We start from the raw sequence: 18,127 nt of genomic DNA on the forward strand, positions 1-18,127 counted from the left end.
CTTCTTAGGCCCAGAGGGTGTAATTTGCCTATGATCATCCAGTGTCTTTGGTCTCTCAGCGTCCTAGTCCAATACTCAAACTACTATACCATGCTGTCTTTACTGAAGTTACCATGAAAATAACAGAACTAATTTCTAATTTGGAAGAGAATACAAACCTGGTAGAAGAACAGAGATTTTGCTGAAAGTAAATAGAGAGAGATCAGAAAATGTCATGTTGCTGTCCACATTAAAGACAAATACACCAGTGGTTCTCAACCTGGGGTCCTCAGATGTTTTTGGCCTCCAACTCCCAGAAATCCTAACAGCTAGTAAACTGGCTAGGATTTCTGGGAGTTGTAGGCCAAAAACATCTGGGGACCCCAGGTTGAGAACCACTGAAATACACCAATCAATTACCCTCTGTTTTGGATGGAGGAGATGGAATAGCGTCTTAGGATCTATTCTACCAATATATCTCATTTCTTGTTTTATGGATCCTTTGTATTACATTGCCTGGTCCTTCTGACTTCTTTAGGAGTCAATTACTTCAGCCCCCATGTCAATAGAGAGACTAAGGGATAAATGGATGGAGGTGATGTGCTTCTCTGTGCTAAAGAAGCTCATATCTCTTGGATGATGTCTACGGCAAATACTATGTAGGCATAAGGCATTAGTCAGGAACGGTTCCCAAGAAGAGAATAGCAATGTTTCCCTTTAATTTCATGCTCCAGCGAATGTGCTCCTAATATATGTCCCTTTTCTCTCTTTTTATTTGTTTGTCTTTTTTTGATGATGTCTGTATATGCACTGAAAACAAAAGCTTCTTTTCCTGCCAAGCATATCACATTTCTTTCCCTGTAATGTTTGTTATTGGAGGGATATTTTGCTTCAATCTCAATACTTGACAGAGCCCAACATAGATCAAGTGGGCCCTTGGTATCTACTGGATATCTAAATCTATGGATTCACAAGTCCCATTATATGCCATGGTGTATTAAAATGGTATCCCATATACAAAATGGCAAAATCAGTGCTTTGTAGAATTTTCTTTTTGGCCTGAATCCTATTGTTAGTCCAAATTACAATAGAACAATTGACCCAGTGAAAAAGTTGTGTTCATTTATCAAGTTACCATTAATCCAATGGATCTACCCTAGTTCTAAATAACAGGTCATGGATTATGTAAATTAAGGCTATGGGTTATGTAAATTGCAGATCTAGAGGACAGCATCTTACAGGGAGTGGTCAACCCCCCTGTTTAAGGAGTTCCTTTGGCTGTTCATCTTCTGGTCCCAATTCAAGGTGAAGGGCCTTACCTACAAAGCCCTGAATGGTTTGGGACCTGCCTACCTGTGTGACCGCATTTCTGTTTACAAACCCACACAATCTCTTCGATCATCTGGAGAGTCCCTGCTCTCACTCCCGTCCCCTTCGCAGGTGTGATTGGTGGGGACGAGGGAGAGGGCCTTCTCTATGGTGGCCCCCCAACTCTGGAACTCTATACCTAAAGATATCAGACAAGCCCCCACCTTGGCAGTCTTTAGGAGGAGCTTGAAAACATGGCTGTTCCAGTGTGCCTTCCCTGAATGAAGGAAATAATGCCTGATCTGACCAATTTCCTTCCATATGTCCTCTGAAGCACTTTATCTATCAGTTGGATTGATCCCCCATATCTTTAAAACCCCCATGCATAGACATACCCTACTTTGTACATGTCCAGGGTTTTAAAATTTTAATCTACATCTGGCCATGCCATAATGTTTTTAAATCTTTTGTGTGTTATTGCTTATATGTTCAACTGTATTATTTATATTGTTTTATTTGCTTGCTTATTTGTTGATGTACTGTTGTATTTGTATTTGATGGGTTTGGCCTCATGTAACCCACCCCAAGTCCCTTCGGGGAGATGGTGGCAGGGTATAAATAAAGTTTTATTACTATTATTATTATCTTGGGGAAGCCTGATGTAAACCACAGAATATTCGTATTGACAATCATAATGTTTATTTTCCTCTTCTTTCAGGCACAAGCCCTCATGCTCCGGGCAATGTGCGCATCTCCGTCTCCATGAACTCTGCCAACGTTTCCTGGGAGCCGGGCTATGATGGCGGATATGAACAGACATTCTCAGTTTGGTACGGCCCTCTGTGAGTCATCCCAGCATGCTTTGCTCTCTGTTTCTTTTCTTTCCTCTTTGGCCAGAGCTTGGAGTAGGCTGTGACGTCCTCAGGCTCGGTTCACTAGAATGAGCCTGACCTGCTTGGATATTGGTCATATTCTTGAAGAACAAAGAAGAGAGCAGCTGTAGGTGGACTTCTCTTCTATGGAAGATCTCAGACCTTGGCTCTTGTTTACAGTAATAGCCCAACATAGGACTTCCCTGTGGCGGCTCCATTTGCCATAGAAATGGGTTGATTTGATGTATTGCGGTTATACCTTAATTTCTACCATGATGAAGCTCAACATACTGTGTAATATTTCTCAAAACCTTTTGCTCGGGTATTGATCAGGAGCAGTTTAGGGTCCAAGTGGATGAGATTTTATCAGCGTAATTGGCTCTTGTTTGCTTGTCAAGAGGAGGGAAGCATAATTCAATGCCAGGAACTCAATATCCACCCATGCTGCATGCAGGAGGCACCTGGTGTAAGTTCTGTGGTTGACAAACCATTAAAATAAAGGACTAAGTAGCAGGTGAGGCCTGAGACCCAGAAAAATGCTGCAGACAAATATTCTTGACCTAGTAAAAGGCATTTTCCTGCTTTCTCAAGTCTTTGGGCAAAGTGGTCAGATGCTGAAATGCTACTGCAGCAGATTTCTTGCCTTGTGAATTGGACAGTGTAGCAGAAAGGCTGATCTCCCGCTCTGCCTCTGAGCTGATTGATATTCCGTCCCTCTCCTGACTCCGACAGAAGTGCCACGTTGACAATGACCTTCTGCATTTCAGTCATGTTCCTCCTTTTGGGTCCTTGGGGGCATCTGTCTTTCTTTTGTTTGTTCCCCCTGTTCTTTCTTTCTCTTTCCCCCTCCCTTCTTTCCTACCCTCTCCCCTGTTCTAATTTGACCAGATGGAGTGTACTGATATGGGATAGACTGGATATGCTTTTCTCATAATAAACATGGACAGAGTGGAATGGAGGAGCTTGGGAAGTAGAGGGCAATGGATTGTGTAGAAAGACAGAAAGAGAGGAAGAAGGAAGGAAGGCGATGAGAAGGAAGTGTGTGTCGAAGGGAGCAGGGAGAGAGACAGAAAAGGGCGAGAAAGGGAGGGAGGAATCCAGACCAATGGAGGGAATAGGCTTAGAGAACAGCATTCATACAGCTGCCTCTGTGATCAAAATGTCCTTGAGAAGGAATGATTAAGCTGCCTTCCTTCTGTGAGTCCCATCTCACCTTGGAGGAGAGCAGCCAGCTGCTTCTTCTGCTTGCTGCCAGCTTTCTTGGCTTTTTTCAAAAAATCACACTGTTGCAAAAATTGTGACATTTTTGTTGTTTCTTTTTGATAGGGTAACCTGATAGAAGAGCAAAATGTGTGTTTTTGACCCTGGCCTGCATAAGATGCTCCCAACAGTGGAAATGAGAAGGAATGGCGGGCTGCCTCCTTATTAAATCTGTCATTTTGGTTCCAAGCTGATTCCCCTCCTCCTGGCAACATGAGGATGTCTCATCCTTTCCCTCTGCTGATCAATTCAGGGAAAAATTAAAACTTGTGTGCCAGTTGCGCCCGTACCTTGGGAAGTCAGATCTGGCCACAGTGGTCCATGCTCTGGTTACATCCCGAATAGATTACTGCAACGCACTCTACATGGGGTTGCCTTTAAAAACTGTTCAGAAATTTCAATTAGTCCAACGGGCGGCGGCCAGATTACTCACCGGAGTGTAATACAGGGAACATACCACCCCTCTGTTATGTCAGCTCCACTGGCTGCCAATCCAGTTCTGAGCACAATTCAAAGTGCTGGTTTTGACCTACAAAACCCTATATGGCTCCGGCCCAGTGTACCTGTCCGAACGCATCTCTTTCTACGTCCTGCCTCAGAGTTTAAGATCTTCTGGGGAGGCCCTGCTCTCAGCTCCACTTCTATCACAAGTGAGATTGGTGGGAACGAGGAGCAGGGCCTTCTCGGTGGTGGCCCCTTGCCTGTGGAATTCGCTTCCCGGGGAAATTAGGTATTCAACATCCTTCTTCTCTTTTAGAAGGAAACTAAAAACATGGATATGGGACCAGGCCTTTGGGTAATCTGGCAGACAGACAAAAGACAATGACGACTAGAATTGGATAGGATTTGACAATGCGGAATGAACTACAGATTCTGAGCTTGGCGAACGTTGATCATTAGATTGGTTTTTATTAATTGTGATGTATAACTGGATTGTTTTAATTGTTTTATAATAGTTGTTGATATAGGTTTTATCTTATTATCTGTTTTGCTGGCATCGAATTGTGCCTTTTGTAAGCCGCCCTGAGTCCCCCCTCGGGGGTTGAGAAGGGCGGAGTAGAAATGTGTGAAATAAATAAATAAAATAAAAGTTATGGCAGCAGTGGATAATGGATTGGACCAAAATGGACCCAATCCAGTTGTCCACATGGCTGCAAAACCCACAGATAATCTGGAGTGTCCTGCAAACCCTGGAATTTCCCCTAGCTTTGCTTAGTGCAGAGCAGTCAGGTTAAGGGGGAAAACCTCCAGGTACCTACCAAATGTCCCCATGCATCATGGAATCTGTTAGCATTGGATTCATGGGTAGTATAGGTTTTTTTTTTAACTTGTGTAAACAAATCATATGCCTGCCCTTAACCAGCTGATGGAGCCTAACAATTGTTTGGCATAGATGACTTGTGCTGTTGCCCAAACTCTCTGTATGTGTGTCTGGACACACAATTCTGCATTGCCTGGCTTTTGGCGAGTTACCTGGATACTGCCCTGGCTTCTTCTTAAGAACTTGCACCTACTTCTGCCAATAGTTTCTATTTTGTTCAAACAGTTTTAGTGGGTCAAAAGATGTTGTGAAATAGATGGTACAAAGGAGAGTTTTCAGGTAGCTTGGCTATCCTGTTTCTTTGTTTCAATGGTTTGCCTTCAGTTCCCTTGGCATCAGCAGGGCATGGAATGTGTCCAGAGTGAATGAAATGGACTTTTGGATACATTGTTTACTGAGCCTGCTGCACAGGTGAGCTTAGCTGAAGGCAGAATTCAGTTGTGTGGTTAATTTGGCAGACCTGCTGATGACATATGGATCAGCCTAGACTCCACCTGCCTGTCTATTAGCAGGGTTGGCATTGTGCCGTGGAGAGGACCAGCTATAATAAATGTTTAGATTTGCCATGGCATATAATCAGAGTCTGACAAGTTGAAAATATATCGACAGGAAGCAGCAGAATGACTGGTTGAAAACATTTCATTTCTGATCATTATTGCTATGTTGAGGGCTTTCATAACTTCATTGAACATCCCCCTTTCAGTGGAATCGACAGTGTTGAGGTTTAGAATAGCAGCAGAAACTGGATTAATTCTTTGTCTCTTATGCAAGTTACAAAACAACACCCTTTTGGATAGGGGCGAACAAACAGGTACTATGCTCTGCAGTTCTGCAGTCTTCCACATATTTAACCATGTTTCCAAAAGCCTCCAGAAAACATGACAGTTCTCAAGAAACAAGATATAGTGACTGTCCTTTGTTCTATAAGGGAAGAAAATGGCGGGTTTAAAAATTTGAACACTTTGGGCCATATTCAGTTTGAGTAAATAATGTATTGTAAATTGTCCACTGTTGGAGTCCATTTGCTCATAGTCCTTTTGGTACCAAAGGTATGTGTGTGTGTGAAACCTGACTGTAGAAAAGCTATGGACTAGAATACTGTGTTGGTTGATGAATTCAACTTCTTACACTTTTTAGGTTTCATTTTTTAAAGCAAGTTTATACAAGTTATATCTGAAAATAATATGGCCAACACTTCTTGAAATTGCAGGACTAAACTAAGACTCATGGAGGTCAGAGCGCATGGGATTAGGGCTCTCTTTCTTCTCCTTGTAACTTCAAACTGAGAGCAAACATGCAAATATGCTGGATTTGTTTTGAGTCCCAGAATCCAGCTTTCCCTGTCATGGGTTTTCTTGATGCAGAATGTTTATGTATGTGTTTATTTTTTTAGCAGAGTCCTGGGTGTCCCTGGGTCCATTCCCCAAGCTGTTCCATTGTTCATTAAGGGGTTGTCTCTCTCTTTTCTCTCTGCCCTTCCTTCCTTCCTTCCTTCCTTCCTTCCTTCCTTCCTTCCTTCCTTCCTTCCTTCTTGTTCTCTTTGATGCTTTCCTTCCAAAGAACCCAGCCCTTGGATTGTCTTTCTTCTATCTTGCCAGGATGAAGCGGGCACAATTTGGACCTCACGACTGGCTCTCTCTTCCTGCACCAGCTGGTCCCAGCTGGATGATCATGGAGAATCTAGAACCAGAGACTGCCTACCAGTTCAGTGTCTTGGCCCAAAACAAGCTGGGCACAAGTTCCTTCAGTGAGGTGGTCACTGTGAACACTTTAGGTGAGCCCTGGAGGCAAGATCCTTGATTGTAAAATTTCTCTAGACATATATTAGCAAGTCTTTTCCTCGTTTCCAAATATGAAATCTTTATTTGTCTTAGTAATAAACTTAAATGTAAATAATAATATAACTTGAGAATCTTGTAGTGTATATTTTGGCGGTGCAGGAAAAAGAATGAGTACATGGAGCTATGTTAGTATGTTTAATTTTGGCTGAGAGCAAGCACCAGGAAGTTATGCCAAGGTGTGATTAATCAGGCAAAGAAAGGACTGGCAAAGCCTGGCATAGCTTCTGGAAGACCATTAGAGTGAAGGGTAGTTTCCATGTTAGGGTGCTTTGACTATGTATGCTCTGCATGGCAAGGAGTTGAATTGGATGGTCCTTGTGGTCTCTTCCAACTCTATGATTCCATGATTCTAAATGAGCCATATCCAACCAATTTTCTGGATATGCTACCTAGCAAGTATAAAACACAGAATCTGTCCAGTTTAGGAAAAATGCATCTGCTCCCTATCCAAAGGTATTTCTTTTTGCATCTGGTGTTAAAATGTCTGGTTTTCCTCTCCTCCACCACTTTCTTCCAGCATTCCCTGTCACAACTCCAGAACCCCTGGTGCTGGTTACTCCACCAAGGTGCCTAACTGCCAATCGGACACAGCAAGGAGTCCTGTTGTCATGGCTTCCTCCAGCCAACCACAGCTTCCCAATTGACCGCTATGTCATGGAATTTCGAATAGGAGAACGATGGGAGATTTTAGATGATGCCATCTTGGGAAGCGACAGTGAATTTTTTGCCAAGGATTTGACTCAGGTAAGAGGACATGGAGATTTTCTTGACAGAAAGTGGCCTTCAAACTGTCTTCTGGAAGCCTTGGATTTACTTATACCCACAGCCATTTTCAAATATGGTTGTACTCCAATTGCCATCAGCCCCCATCCAGCATGGCCAATAGTCTTGGATTTATTTATTTGTTTGCTTAGTCTTGGATAATTGTTAGGTTAGTCTGATATTGCATAGGGACCCAAATTTGAGGAAGAATAAATTCTAGAGCTCAACAACATTCTCAATGAGAATGCTGTTAATGACATACAAGCATCCATAGAAGTTTTATACATCTAATGACTGACCTTTCTTTGAGATTTGAAGTCATTGAGATTGTTGAGTGTATTCCTCGGTGCTCTCTGAGGACAACAATGAAATCTGATGGGCTTGTTCTGCAGGTTGCACAGACTACATTCCAGAACCTGTCTTCAAACCTTTGGAGAAGAGAGGATCCACAGTAGAGCTCAGAATTTCTTAGGCTTTTGGGAAAACAGTGTCTTGGGAAGGAAAATAATAACACACTTCTCTGAGATGAATGGTCAATGTGCCATCCTGTTTAGGAAAGAAATATGAAACCAGCAATCTTTCCAGTATATTAACCTGAGCCCAATTAATATGCTTCCTCCATAAACTCTTGAGCAACACCCAACTGGTTCCCCAGAACGTCAACTTGAGAAAGTAGGTTTAGTCTTCAAAGGTTTACACTACCAACTTTGTTCTTTCATTTAGTATCTAAGGTATTGTAAGATCCGTTTGTGTGCTTATATTCCAAACTGGCATTGCTGTGTTTTGAATCCCAACTTATCCTCTGTTACTGAACACTTGGTCATCACTTCTAAAAAATCCAACCACTGAGTGGGATTTTCAGTGTGAAAGCTAAGACTGATATACAAATGAATGTTCATCATATAACAAAAGCAGTTGTAATTTGCATGTTTAAGTAATCCCAGAGCAAATGAAAAATAAAAAGAAATGTTCATACCCAGTTTTCCCCATCCGTTTTGGCTTCAAAAAATTCAGGCGACAAGTCTTAAGACTTATTTGTTCTGCCATCATTTTGGTTTGTTTAAGTTCCTCCCTGCTGAGTGGATCATCTAATGCTTTTTGCTTCCTTTTATGATGATGATTGTTTCTGTGTACATGATGTATTTTTAATGTTAGAAGCTGCCTTGGGGACCCTTTCAAGATCCAAAAGGCAGAGTATTAATAATATTGTAATAAAGGGGAAAAATGGAAATGTTCAGTAATCAAGTGATGTGCTTGCATGTCTGAAACAGTCTTTGGGGAAGCTTCACTGAGGTCTGTGGTTACACCTGATCCCAGATTCTGAATCAGATTTATATTGTGTTTTCTGCCTTCATCACAAATGCAGTGACCTGATTACCATACTGTAGTGCCAAATGGTGACAAATTTCCCTCCACATGTAAAGACACTTCCTTTTCTCACATAGAGAAAGGGTTATGTATGGGTGGGTGGATGGATAGATGTGTGTGTGTATGCGCATGAGCCATCTGTTGCCATGATTAGTGATAGTGTTTGTCTTTTCATTGGCAATCTTTTTCTTATTAATTACATTTTTTCCTGACTTTCCACCAAAAAAATAGTGCTCACTGCAACTAACAAACCTAATTAAAAGAAAATTAGAAACAAATTAAAATGAATTGGCCAGTAACTCAAATCATCAGACTACATATAAGACTACTTTTTAACCCAAGAACACCTTCTCAAAAGTCAGGGGTCATCTTATATGCGGGAGTATCTTATATGCTGGGAGTCGTCTCATAGAGCGGGTGCTGAAACTTCCAATCCAGATTGGAGAAACTGTAGTTGCTGCATATTGTGGGGGGAGTTCAAAAATGGCAGTGGCCGCATCCCTGCCGTATGCAGTGACTATATGAAAGCATTAAGGGCGATGCTGTACAAGTACAGTAGAAGAAAGTCCATTCATCAGATTCGTGGACTTAATGCGGTCCCGATAGTGAGGTGAAGGGGCGCCTCACCGGGAAGGTGTAAGTGAAGGGCGGAGCAAGCTGCAGGCGTCCGGGGCGCCCGGGGTATGGAAAAAAAGAGATAGAGTGGCTCTGGGCCCAGAAAAACACACCTCTTTTACCTGTCTGGCCCACCCTTGTATCCTATTACCACATCTCCTCCTCTGCCGCTCAGATCTCGCTCCAGAAGACTGCAGTGAAGTGGTGCAGGTGTGCATGTGCGAGATCTGAGAGGCAGAGAAGGAGGTACAGTAATAGGAAAGTTACCATATTGAAATCAAATCTGATGCAAACTCAATATTTTAACTGGAAAAGTTGGGGTCGTCTTATACTCCCAGTTGTCTTATATGCTGGAAAATATGGTACAATAATCAGTAAACATCAAAGGAGTTTGAACAGCAAGTTTGAAAAGATATGTAGTCACACTCTTCCCTAAAAAAGGGAGGGAATGGAAACTAGTTAAAACCAACACCTTGAAATGTGTTTTCAGTATCAGGATGCATGACCTTGATGCTATTTATCATTTACTAGCTGGCATCTTAGCTGTCCCATATTGAGCCATCTGAAATTACCAGGCAGTCTTCACACCAAGCACTTTGCATTCGTCGAGACACAATTTCACTAAAGTATGGGTGATGGTTGCCTAGGCAAGCTGACTCAGGAAAGGTTGTAGCTAGTACAATGAATGGAGTTGTACAGAAATACAGAGTATGGTATAGTAGTTCGACTTTGGTTCAAATTCCTGCTTAACCATGGCTCCTTCCTAGTTTACCTTGGGCAAGTCAGTCCCTCAGTCTCTGAAGAAGGCAAGGACAAATCTGAACAAATCTTGCTGAGAAAACCCTGTGATTGGGTCACCATCACAGAAAACACTTCAAAGTACACAACAACAATATAAATGCACTTCATCTCTGCTACATTAAGGGCAGCTGGCTGGCATTAATGATGTATTTATTTTAAATATTATAGGACACATGGTATGAATTCCGAGTTCTGGCTGTCATGCAAGACCTCATTAGTGAACCCAGCAACATTGCCGGTGTATCCAGCACAGGTGAGGAAGTGTTTTCTCTTTAGAATACTCTCCCTTGAGAAGTGTTCTCCCTTTCAGATGGAGGAAAGGCCTTTCATTTACTTTTTTCATTGAAAATGAACAGCCTGGATCCAGTCAATTTTTTTGTTTGTGTGCTTGTTTGTTTACTACTGAATGTTTCCAACAAAGTCCCTCTTTGCTATTTTGGGAAATATCTTTCACTGTATTAGCAGTGCAGTTTTAATATTTTCTAAATTGCCCTCTGCCTTCTATAGAAAGGCATCTATTAAGTGAAATAATTAAAAAAATCTTTGTAAAAGGTGATAGGAAGAAAATAAATTAATTTGAGATGTGGTGCTGGACAAGGGTTCTATGGATACAATTTGAAAAGACAAATAAATACATCCTAGAACACATCAGTCCTGAAGTCTCACAAGAAGTCAATATGCTAAACTGAGGCTGTCGTGCTTTGAAGGTATCCTGAGAAGAGATTGCTTGCTAGAAAAGACAGTAGTGTTTGGGAAGGCAGAAAACGGCAGAAAAAGGGAAAGACCACATCCCAATCAAGTAAGCAATAGCCCTGAGTCTATAAGAGTTGAACACTGAACAGGGCTGGTTTCTCATGTATAGGATTGTTATGGGTCAAAATCAACTTGAATGCAGTTAACACAACAACAGTAACAAGAAGAAGAAGAAGAAGAAGAAGAAGAAGAAGAAGAAGAAGAAGAAGAAGAAGTAGTAGTTGTTGTTGACGTAATGGGAATTAGAGTTGAGTAGTTCCCTAATGTCCATATCTAGCAATGTCCGTATCTATGCGCATCAGAATACCAGTGCATATTGGTAAAGCCTAATGGGCACCTGGTCACTCTTGCTGGTGTCCCATTACAAATCTTTGCCATTTATTAACAGAGTTCCTTAATGCCTATATTACATAGCTACATACATATATATAATCTGAAGTGAAGTGTTTCAGTGTTCAGTATTTCGGTTTGCATAATGTGCAAAATGGCTCTTGTCCCATCGACTGCTGACCTCTAGTGGTGCTACTCTACCAACTCCTGATCTGTGTTGATTGTTCAATATATGAATTGGTAAATTAAAAAGAGTATCTCTTGTTCAAAGTGGAAACTTCAAGAGTTGGTTTTTCCAACTCTGTATGGATACACAAATGCTTTGGCCTTTGCAAGCTGCCACAATATTTATTTATTTAGATAACTAGCTGTACCCAGCCACGTGTTGCTGTGGCCCATTGTGGAGAAATGGGAAAGACAGAAAATAGGAAAACTGGTTTCTAAGCTATTAATACACATCTGAAGTGGGAAAGTGGCAACCTTATATAGGCCCATTTTAGTCTCCTCGAGGCCAAAGGGTGCAGATGTGTGGAAGGGGCCCTGGGTTACCTGAGTCCACACTGCCATATAACCCAATTCAAAGATATTATATAGGTATTATTATTATTATTATTATTATTATTATTATAGACACATAGATATCATTATAGGCATATAGATACTATTATAGACACAAATATTATTAAAGGCATGTAGGTATTATTATTATAGATGTTATTTATTTATTTTGTATCAAAATTATTGCATAAATTAGTATAAAACTGATAAAAATAGAAGGAGCACAGGGCTAAATATCTTTCAAGCAAAAATGGGCAACAGATGTATGGATATTATTATAGACCTATAGATATTATTACAGGCATATAAATATTATTATTATTATAGATATATAGCTGTTATTATTACAGATATATAGATATTATTATATGTATATGGATATTATTATTATTATTATAGACACAGATATTATAGACATATAGGTATTATTATACTTGAGATATTATTGGCAGACAGATACTATTATTATAGGCATATAGATATTATTATTATAGACATACAGATATTATTATAGACATGTAGATATTATTGTTGTAGACATATAGATATCATATATATATATATATATATATATATATATATATATTAGACCTATAGATATTATTATGATAAATATATAGATATTATTATTGTAGATATATTATAGCCTAAATAAGACAGGGCACACAAGGTAAATGGGATAGCAGTGTGGGAGGAGATTACCTCCTACAGAGGTTTCTACTATCTCTACCCAAGGGCAAGGCAGTAGTAGTTGGGATGGAGGAAGGACCTTTCATCTACTTCTGGACCAGAAAGCAAATGTTGATTTTCAGCATGATCCAGATCTGAGATATCTTGAATATTCTTTGTAAAATGATTGCTCACTCCCTTGCTTCTTTCATTTAAAAAAATATTTATTTATTGTTTCAGGAGGTGTTTGAAATTGTCAATATTATCCAAATGCACATTGAATCCAGAATATCAGCAATATTCACATAGAAGCTGCTTAGATAGAGACACTGGAAACATTACGAAAGAAGCTTATTCTAGTGGTAGAAATATTCTGTAAGCTTTACTGCCTTCAACAATACTCTGATATTTTCTCTTGCTTTCTCTCTTTCCCAGACATATTTCCACAGCCAGACCTGATAGATGAAGGTTTGGCCCGTCCTGTGCTGGCGGGGATTGTTGCCACCATTTGCTTTCTCGCCGCTGCCATTCTATTCAGCACTCTAGCTGCCTGCTTTGTTAACAAGCAACGCAAAAGGAAACTCAAACGCAAAAAAGGTAACCCTTCTCAAGGTTCATTTGGAAGTGTGATAAAAAGAGTCTTAAGGAAAGAAATCTGCTGCTTTTAGAAACAGAGCATGCTTATTCGAACCATGGTTTTGAACTAACTTTTCAGATATCTGCCTGCCTACATTGCTACTTGTCTTCTTTCATTTTGGATGTAACTAGATGTGATTTCAAGAGGTACAAAACAGGGGCTCTTTGACTTAATGAAGACCACTGTAAAGAGACAGAGGGTTGGTGAGGGGAGATTCATACCACATCCTTAGTTGGCTGTGTTCATGTCAACCATTTTCTCTGCACTATTTTTCTGAACCAAATGGCTCTTATTTCATATGTGTAACTGCGTGTTTTGCTCTTCAAAGCAATGAGCTGCTCCAGAGATACATTTGGAATAGGAAATTGTCATGGTCCCAACCCTCTTCCAGGAGGAAGAGACCCTGTAAAAATTCAAGAGACCCTATCAAGACGTTTCCATGTTCATACTCTGTTTGAAGACCTGAAGTTAGCATGTGCCTGTACTCCAAACTTGACTCTTGACAATAATAATAATAATAATAATAATAATAATAATAATAATCTTTATTTATGCCCCACCACCATCTCCCCAATGGGGACTCGGGGCAGCTTACATGAGGCCAAGCCCAGACAGTATATTACAGCAAAATAAAACCAAAAACATAAGCAACAAACAACAACATTATAATTACATAAAAACATACGACAAGTTTGTTTGCCCCCAGTGGCGCAGTGGGTTAAACCCCTGTGCCAGCAGGACTGAAAACTGACAGGTCACAGGTTCGAATCCGGGGAGAGGCGGATGAGCTCCCTCTATCAGCTCCAGCTCCTCATGCAGGGACATGAGAGAAGCGTCCCATAAGGATAATAAAAACATGGAATCATCCAGGCGTCCCCTGGGCAACGTCCTTCCAGACAGCCAATTCTCTCACACCAGAAGCGACTTGCAGTTTCTCAAGTCGCGCCTGACATGCCAAAAAAAAAAATACGACAAGTCTAAACCCATGCTCCTCTCTTCCTCATTTCCCACTTTTTGCTTCCCTGATCACAGAATCAGTTGACAAAATATATTCTTCCCCTCAAATTCCATTTTCTATGTCAGTGTCAGACTGAGGTTGGGAATGGAGCAAACCAATTTTGACATAGTGAGCTATAGCTGCCTCCCCTAGTGATGCATAAGGTGAAGGATAAAACTGTGGAGATAAAACATCTAGGTCAGTGGTTCTCAACCTGGGTTCCCCAGATGTTTTTTGGTCTTCAACTCCCAGAAATCATAACAGCTGGTAAACTGGCTGGGATTTCTGGGAGTTGTAGGCCAGAAACATCCGGGGACCCTAGGTCGAGAACCACTGATCTAGGTGGATATCTTTTTTTGGCTAACATTTTTTTAAAAAAAATGCAACCAGGAAAAATGACTCACTTGTTGTACTCCATCATTCTTAATAGATAGAAACACAACTAGAAAGAATGTATGAGTTTGCCTCTTTTTCAAGGTCTTCTTACAGTATGTGACTTCCAAGATATTTTTATTTTTTCTATGTTCTTGTTACATCGCTTTAGCAACCATTCTTCCCCTCTTTTATTATTTTCTTTTCTTCTTTATTCTTCTCTAGACCCTCCTCTTTCAATAACCCACTGCCGGAAAAGTCTGGAGTCTCCGTAAGTATCTTTGTGTTTTTAGTGCCCTTTAAGCTATGGTTCTTTGGATGTAGTCCCTGAAAGGACGAACCAGAACACATTTGCCATTTCAGAAACTACAGGCATTTTAACTACTGCCAGCCAGTATTTTCTGTTGGTCGTAGGTGTTCTCTGTGAGAGGTTTGACCCAATTCTATCATTGGTGGGGTTCAGAATATTCTTTGATTGTAGGTGAACTATAAATCCCAGTAACTACAACTCTCAAATGTTAAGATCCCCCCCCCCCCACATACACACACATTCCATCTGTATTCACATTTGGGCATATGGAGCATTCATGCCTAGTTTGGTCTAGATCCTTTATTGTTTGAGTCCACAGTGCTCTCTGGATGTAGGTGAACTACAACTCCCAAACTCAAGGTCAATGCCCACTAAACCTTTCCAGAATTTTCTGTTGGTTCTGGGAGTCCTATGTGCCGAGTTTGGTTCAATTCCATCATTGCTCTTTGATTTTAGGTGAACTATAAATCCCAGCAGCTACAACTCCCAAATGATAAAAATCATTTTTGGTGTGATGGTCACTCCTTGGGTTAGTAGGTGTATTGTGTCCAAATTTGGTGGCAATTCACCCAGTGGTTTTTGAGTTATGTTAATCCCACAAACTAACATTACATTTTTATTTATATAGATAGTTGTCTCTCTGCTTCCTGAAATGTACATGATAGAAAGGACTCTACCATTTAATTTCATTCATGTAATTTGTTTTCTTGCCATTACTTCAACAATATGTACACTTGTCTGAATGCCCTGGAAGGAAGGAAGAGGAGCTCTGAAGTATCATAGTATACTTCTCATGCTGTAACTTAGTTATCATCTCTGGTTTTAAACTTCCTGGCTTGAATTGGGAATAACACCAATTTGAAAGTCCCCAATTCGGTGTAACCTAAGTTCAGAATTTATTCTTGAACCTTGACCACTTTATAAAGTAATGGTGGCCTATTCCAGGTGAACTTCTTTTCAGCGAATCACAGTCCTGTACACATGCTTGTGTTTGTCCTTGAAAAATCTACTATTGTGCAAATTCCGCACAAACAGGATTACACATTGTTTGGTTCATTTAGGCAATTTGAAACTATGTCCCTTACATCTGTTAGAATCTCTCCATAATGATACCCTGGAGCTGTTTACAGGATAAACCATTAGCAATATGATTGGGCTGGCTATGGGGAATGACACAGAAAGCACTGAAGTATTATCTTTTTGGAGATCAATTGCTAGAGGTTGGAATTTACAACAGGGTTGAGTTTTATAGAACACAATGGCTTGGATGCATCCCAAGGAGCAAATGCTAACATCCAATGTTAAGGCTACTTTTGACTTTGTATCACACAACATACAATCACACCACAGTCTCTTTTTAAGATTTGCGTGTACTTTCCCCCAGTTTTCCATTCTTTTATGTCTAGCCAGCCTCTGTTCTGTAGTGCTTTCCATTTTTGTGACCCTTCTGTTTTTTTTCTTTTCTTCTTGTGGTCTAGGTTGTCCTCTGGTAAAGTAAGTCCCGAGAGCATCCGCACACTTCGTCCCCCTTCTGAATCCTCTGATGACCAAGGTCCTCCTGGAAAGAGGATGCTGAGCCCCAGCAAGGAGAAAGAGTTGTCTCTGTATAAGAAGACCAAGCGAGCCATCAGTAGCAAGAAATACAGTGTTTCCAAGGCTGAGGCAGAAGCGGAGGCAACCACCCCCATTGAACTGATCAGCCGTGGGCCAGATGGACGTTTTGTCATGGACCCTTCAGAGATGGAGCCCTCACTTAAGACCCGGAGGATTGAAGGGTTCCCCTTTGTGGAGGAAACAGACATGTACCCAGAGTTCCGTCAGTCAGATGAAGAAAACGATGATCCCATCATGCCTGCTTCTGTGACAGCACTCAAATCCCAGCTGACACCACTTTCTTCCAGCCAGGAGTCTTACCTTCAGCCACCAGCATACAGTCCCAGATTCCATCGGGGCTTGGAGGGGACAAGCACCTTGGAGAGCCGCCTCCAAGCCACTGGCCAGGCGAGACCTCCAGCCCCCCGGCCATTCCACCACGGCCCATATTATGGTTACCTCAGCAGCAGCAGCCCGGGGGAAATGGACCCGCCACCTTTCTACATGCCAGAGGTCAGCCCTCTCAGTTCTGTCATGTCCTCTCCTCCTCTGCACCCTGAGGGGCCATTTGGCCACCCTACCATCCCTGAGGAGAATGGAGAGAATGCTTCCAACAGCACACTGCCCCTGACCCAGACTCCAACAGGGGGCCGGTCCCCTGAACCATGGGGCAGAGCTGACTTCCCTTTCAGTGGCCTGGAGTCTTCACCTATCATGTTTCCTCACCAACTCCATCAGTGTGAAGTGGCTGAGAGTGTGCAGCCAAAGGCCAGTCTTCCTAGGGGACCGCCACCTTCCTCCCTCCAGGTCCCCGCAGCCTACTCTGGCATGCTGGCCCTGGAGGCACCAAAGAGTTGGACCAGCAAGTCACCGAGCAGGAGCCAAACTTCCATGCCCACCGCCAGTAAATGGCAGGACAAACCTATGCAATCAATGGCGAGTCAAGGGCAGTTACGACACACCAGTCAAGGCATGGGCATACCTGTGTTGCCTTACCACGGGCCGTCCGAGTCAGTCAGCCACAGTGGCACAAGCACATTTGGCCTGGACACCAGGTGGTACGACCCCCAACCTAGACCTCGGCCCAGCCCTCGGCAAATCAGGAGGGCCGAGCCCAGTTTACATCAGGTGGTGCTACAACCTTCAAGGCTTTCCCCCCTGACTCAAAGCCCCCTCAGCTCCCGCACTAGCTCCCCAGAGCTGACAGCTCGTGCCAGACCACGACCGGGCTTCATCCAGCAAGCAGAGATGTCAGAAATCACCCTTCAGCCTCCGGCGGCAGTCAGCTTCTCCCGCAAGTCCACTCCATCCACGGGATCCCCTGCCCAGAGTAGCCGGGGAGGAAGTCCTAGTTTCAGACCTCCCATGGCCTTCACCTCGTTGGCCACTAGCTATCCCCCATCTCAGTGTCCTTCCCTGCCTGTGGAACCCATGGATGTCTTTGGACACATTTCCTCACCGAGGAGGACGGGAGAGGAGATTCTTAGACCAGAGCCAACGCCGACAACCAGTTCGGGGTAAGTGTTGTGTGGGAATTGCTTGCTTCCCTTTTACCCAGCCCCCTCTTCCCTCCCCACCTCACCTGCTCCCATCCCTTCCCATAAGCTCTTCCCCTGCCACCATCAACTGAATTCTTAGGATTTGCCTAGGCACACTGCAGCATCCTTTTTGGAGATGACCTCCAGCTGGCATTTCTAGGATTATTTTTTTCTCTCTTTAATCAAGTTTGTATTGTTGTGTTGACCCCCCTCCCCCTGCCAGTGTCTGCCAGTGTCACTCTT

The 18,127-nt window shown here is 42.2% G+C and overlaps 1 protein-coding gene across 6 annotated transcripts in view; it reads left to right on the forward strand.

The window, feature by feature from the left end:
• The window catches only part of IGSF9B (immunoglobulin superfamily member 9B), a 167,803-nt gene that overhangs the window by 130,783 nt on the left and 18,893 nt on the right, over positions 1–18,127 (forward strand). For 5 of the 6 annotated variants that reach the window (XR_010910245.1, XM_060787082.2, XM_060787086.2 and 2 more), the window contains exons 12-18: positions 2,006–2,129; positions 6,339–6,514; positions 7,099–7,325; positions 10,296–10,380; positions 12,873–13,034; positions 14,669–14,714; positions 16,232–17,863. Coding sequence is in view for 5 of the 6 variants with exons in the window: in XM_060787082.2 (XP_060643065.2) it covers positions 2,006–2,129; positions 6,339–6,514; positions 7,099–7,325; positions 10,296–10,380; positions 12,873–13,034; positions 14,669–14,714; positions 16,232–17,863 (2,452 nt within the window). In the remaining variant the exon portion in view is untranslated. The remainder of the gene's footprint in view (positions 1–2,005; positions 2,130–6,338; positions 6,515–7,098; positions 7,326–10,295; positions 10,381–12,872; positions 13,035–14,668; positions 14,715–16,231; positions 17,864–18,127) is intronic. The other variant, XM_060787083.2, reaches the window with a different exon arrangement.

The sequence above is a fragment of the Anolis sagrei genome, chromosome 7 (assembly GCF_037176765.1).
Source record: "Anolis sagrei isolate rAnoSag1 chromosome 7, rAnoSag1.mat, whole genome shotgun sequence".
In the NCBI taxonomy this organism is placed as follows: domain Eukaryota; kingdom Metazoa; phylum Chordata; class Lepidosauria; order Squamata; family Dactyloidae; genus Anolis; species Anolis sagrei.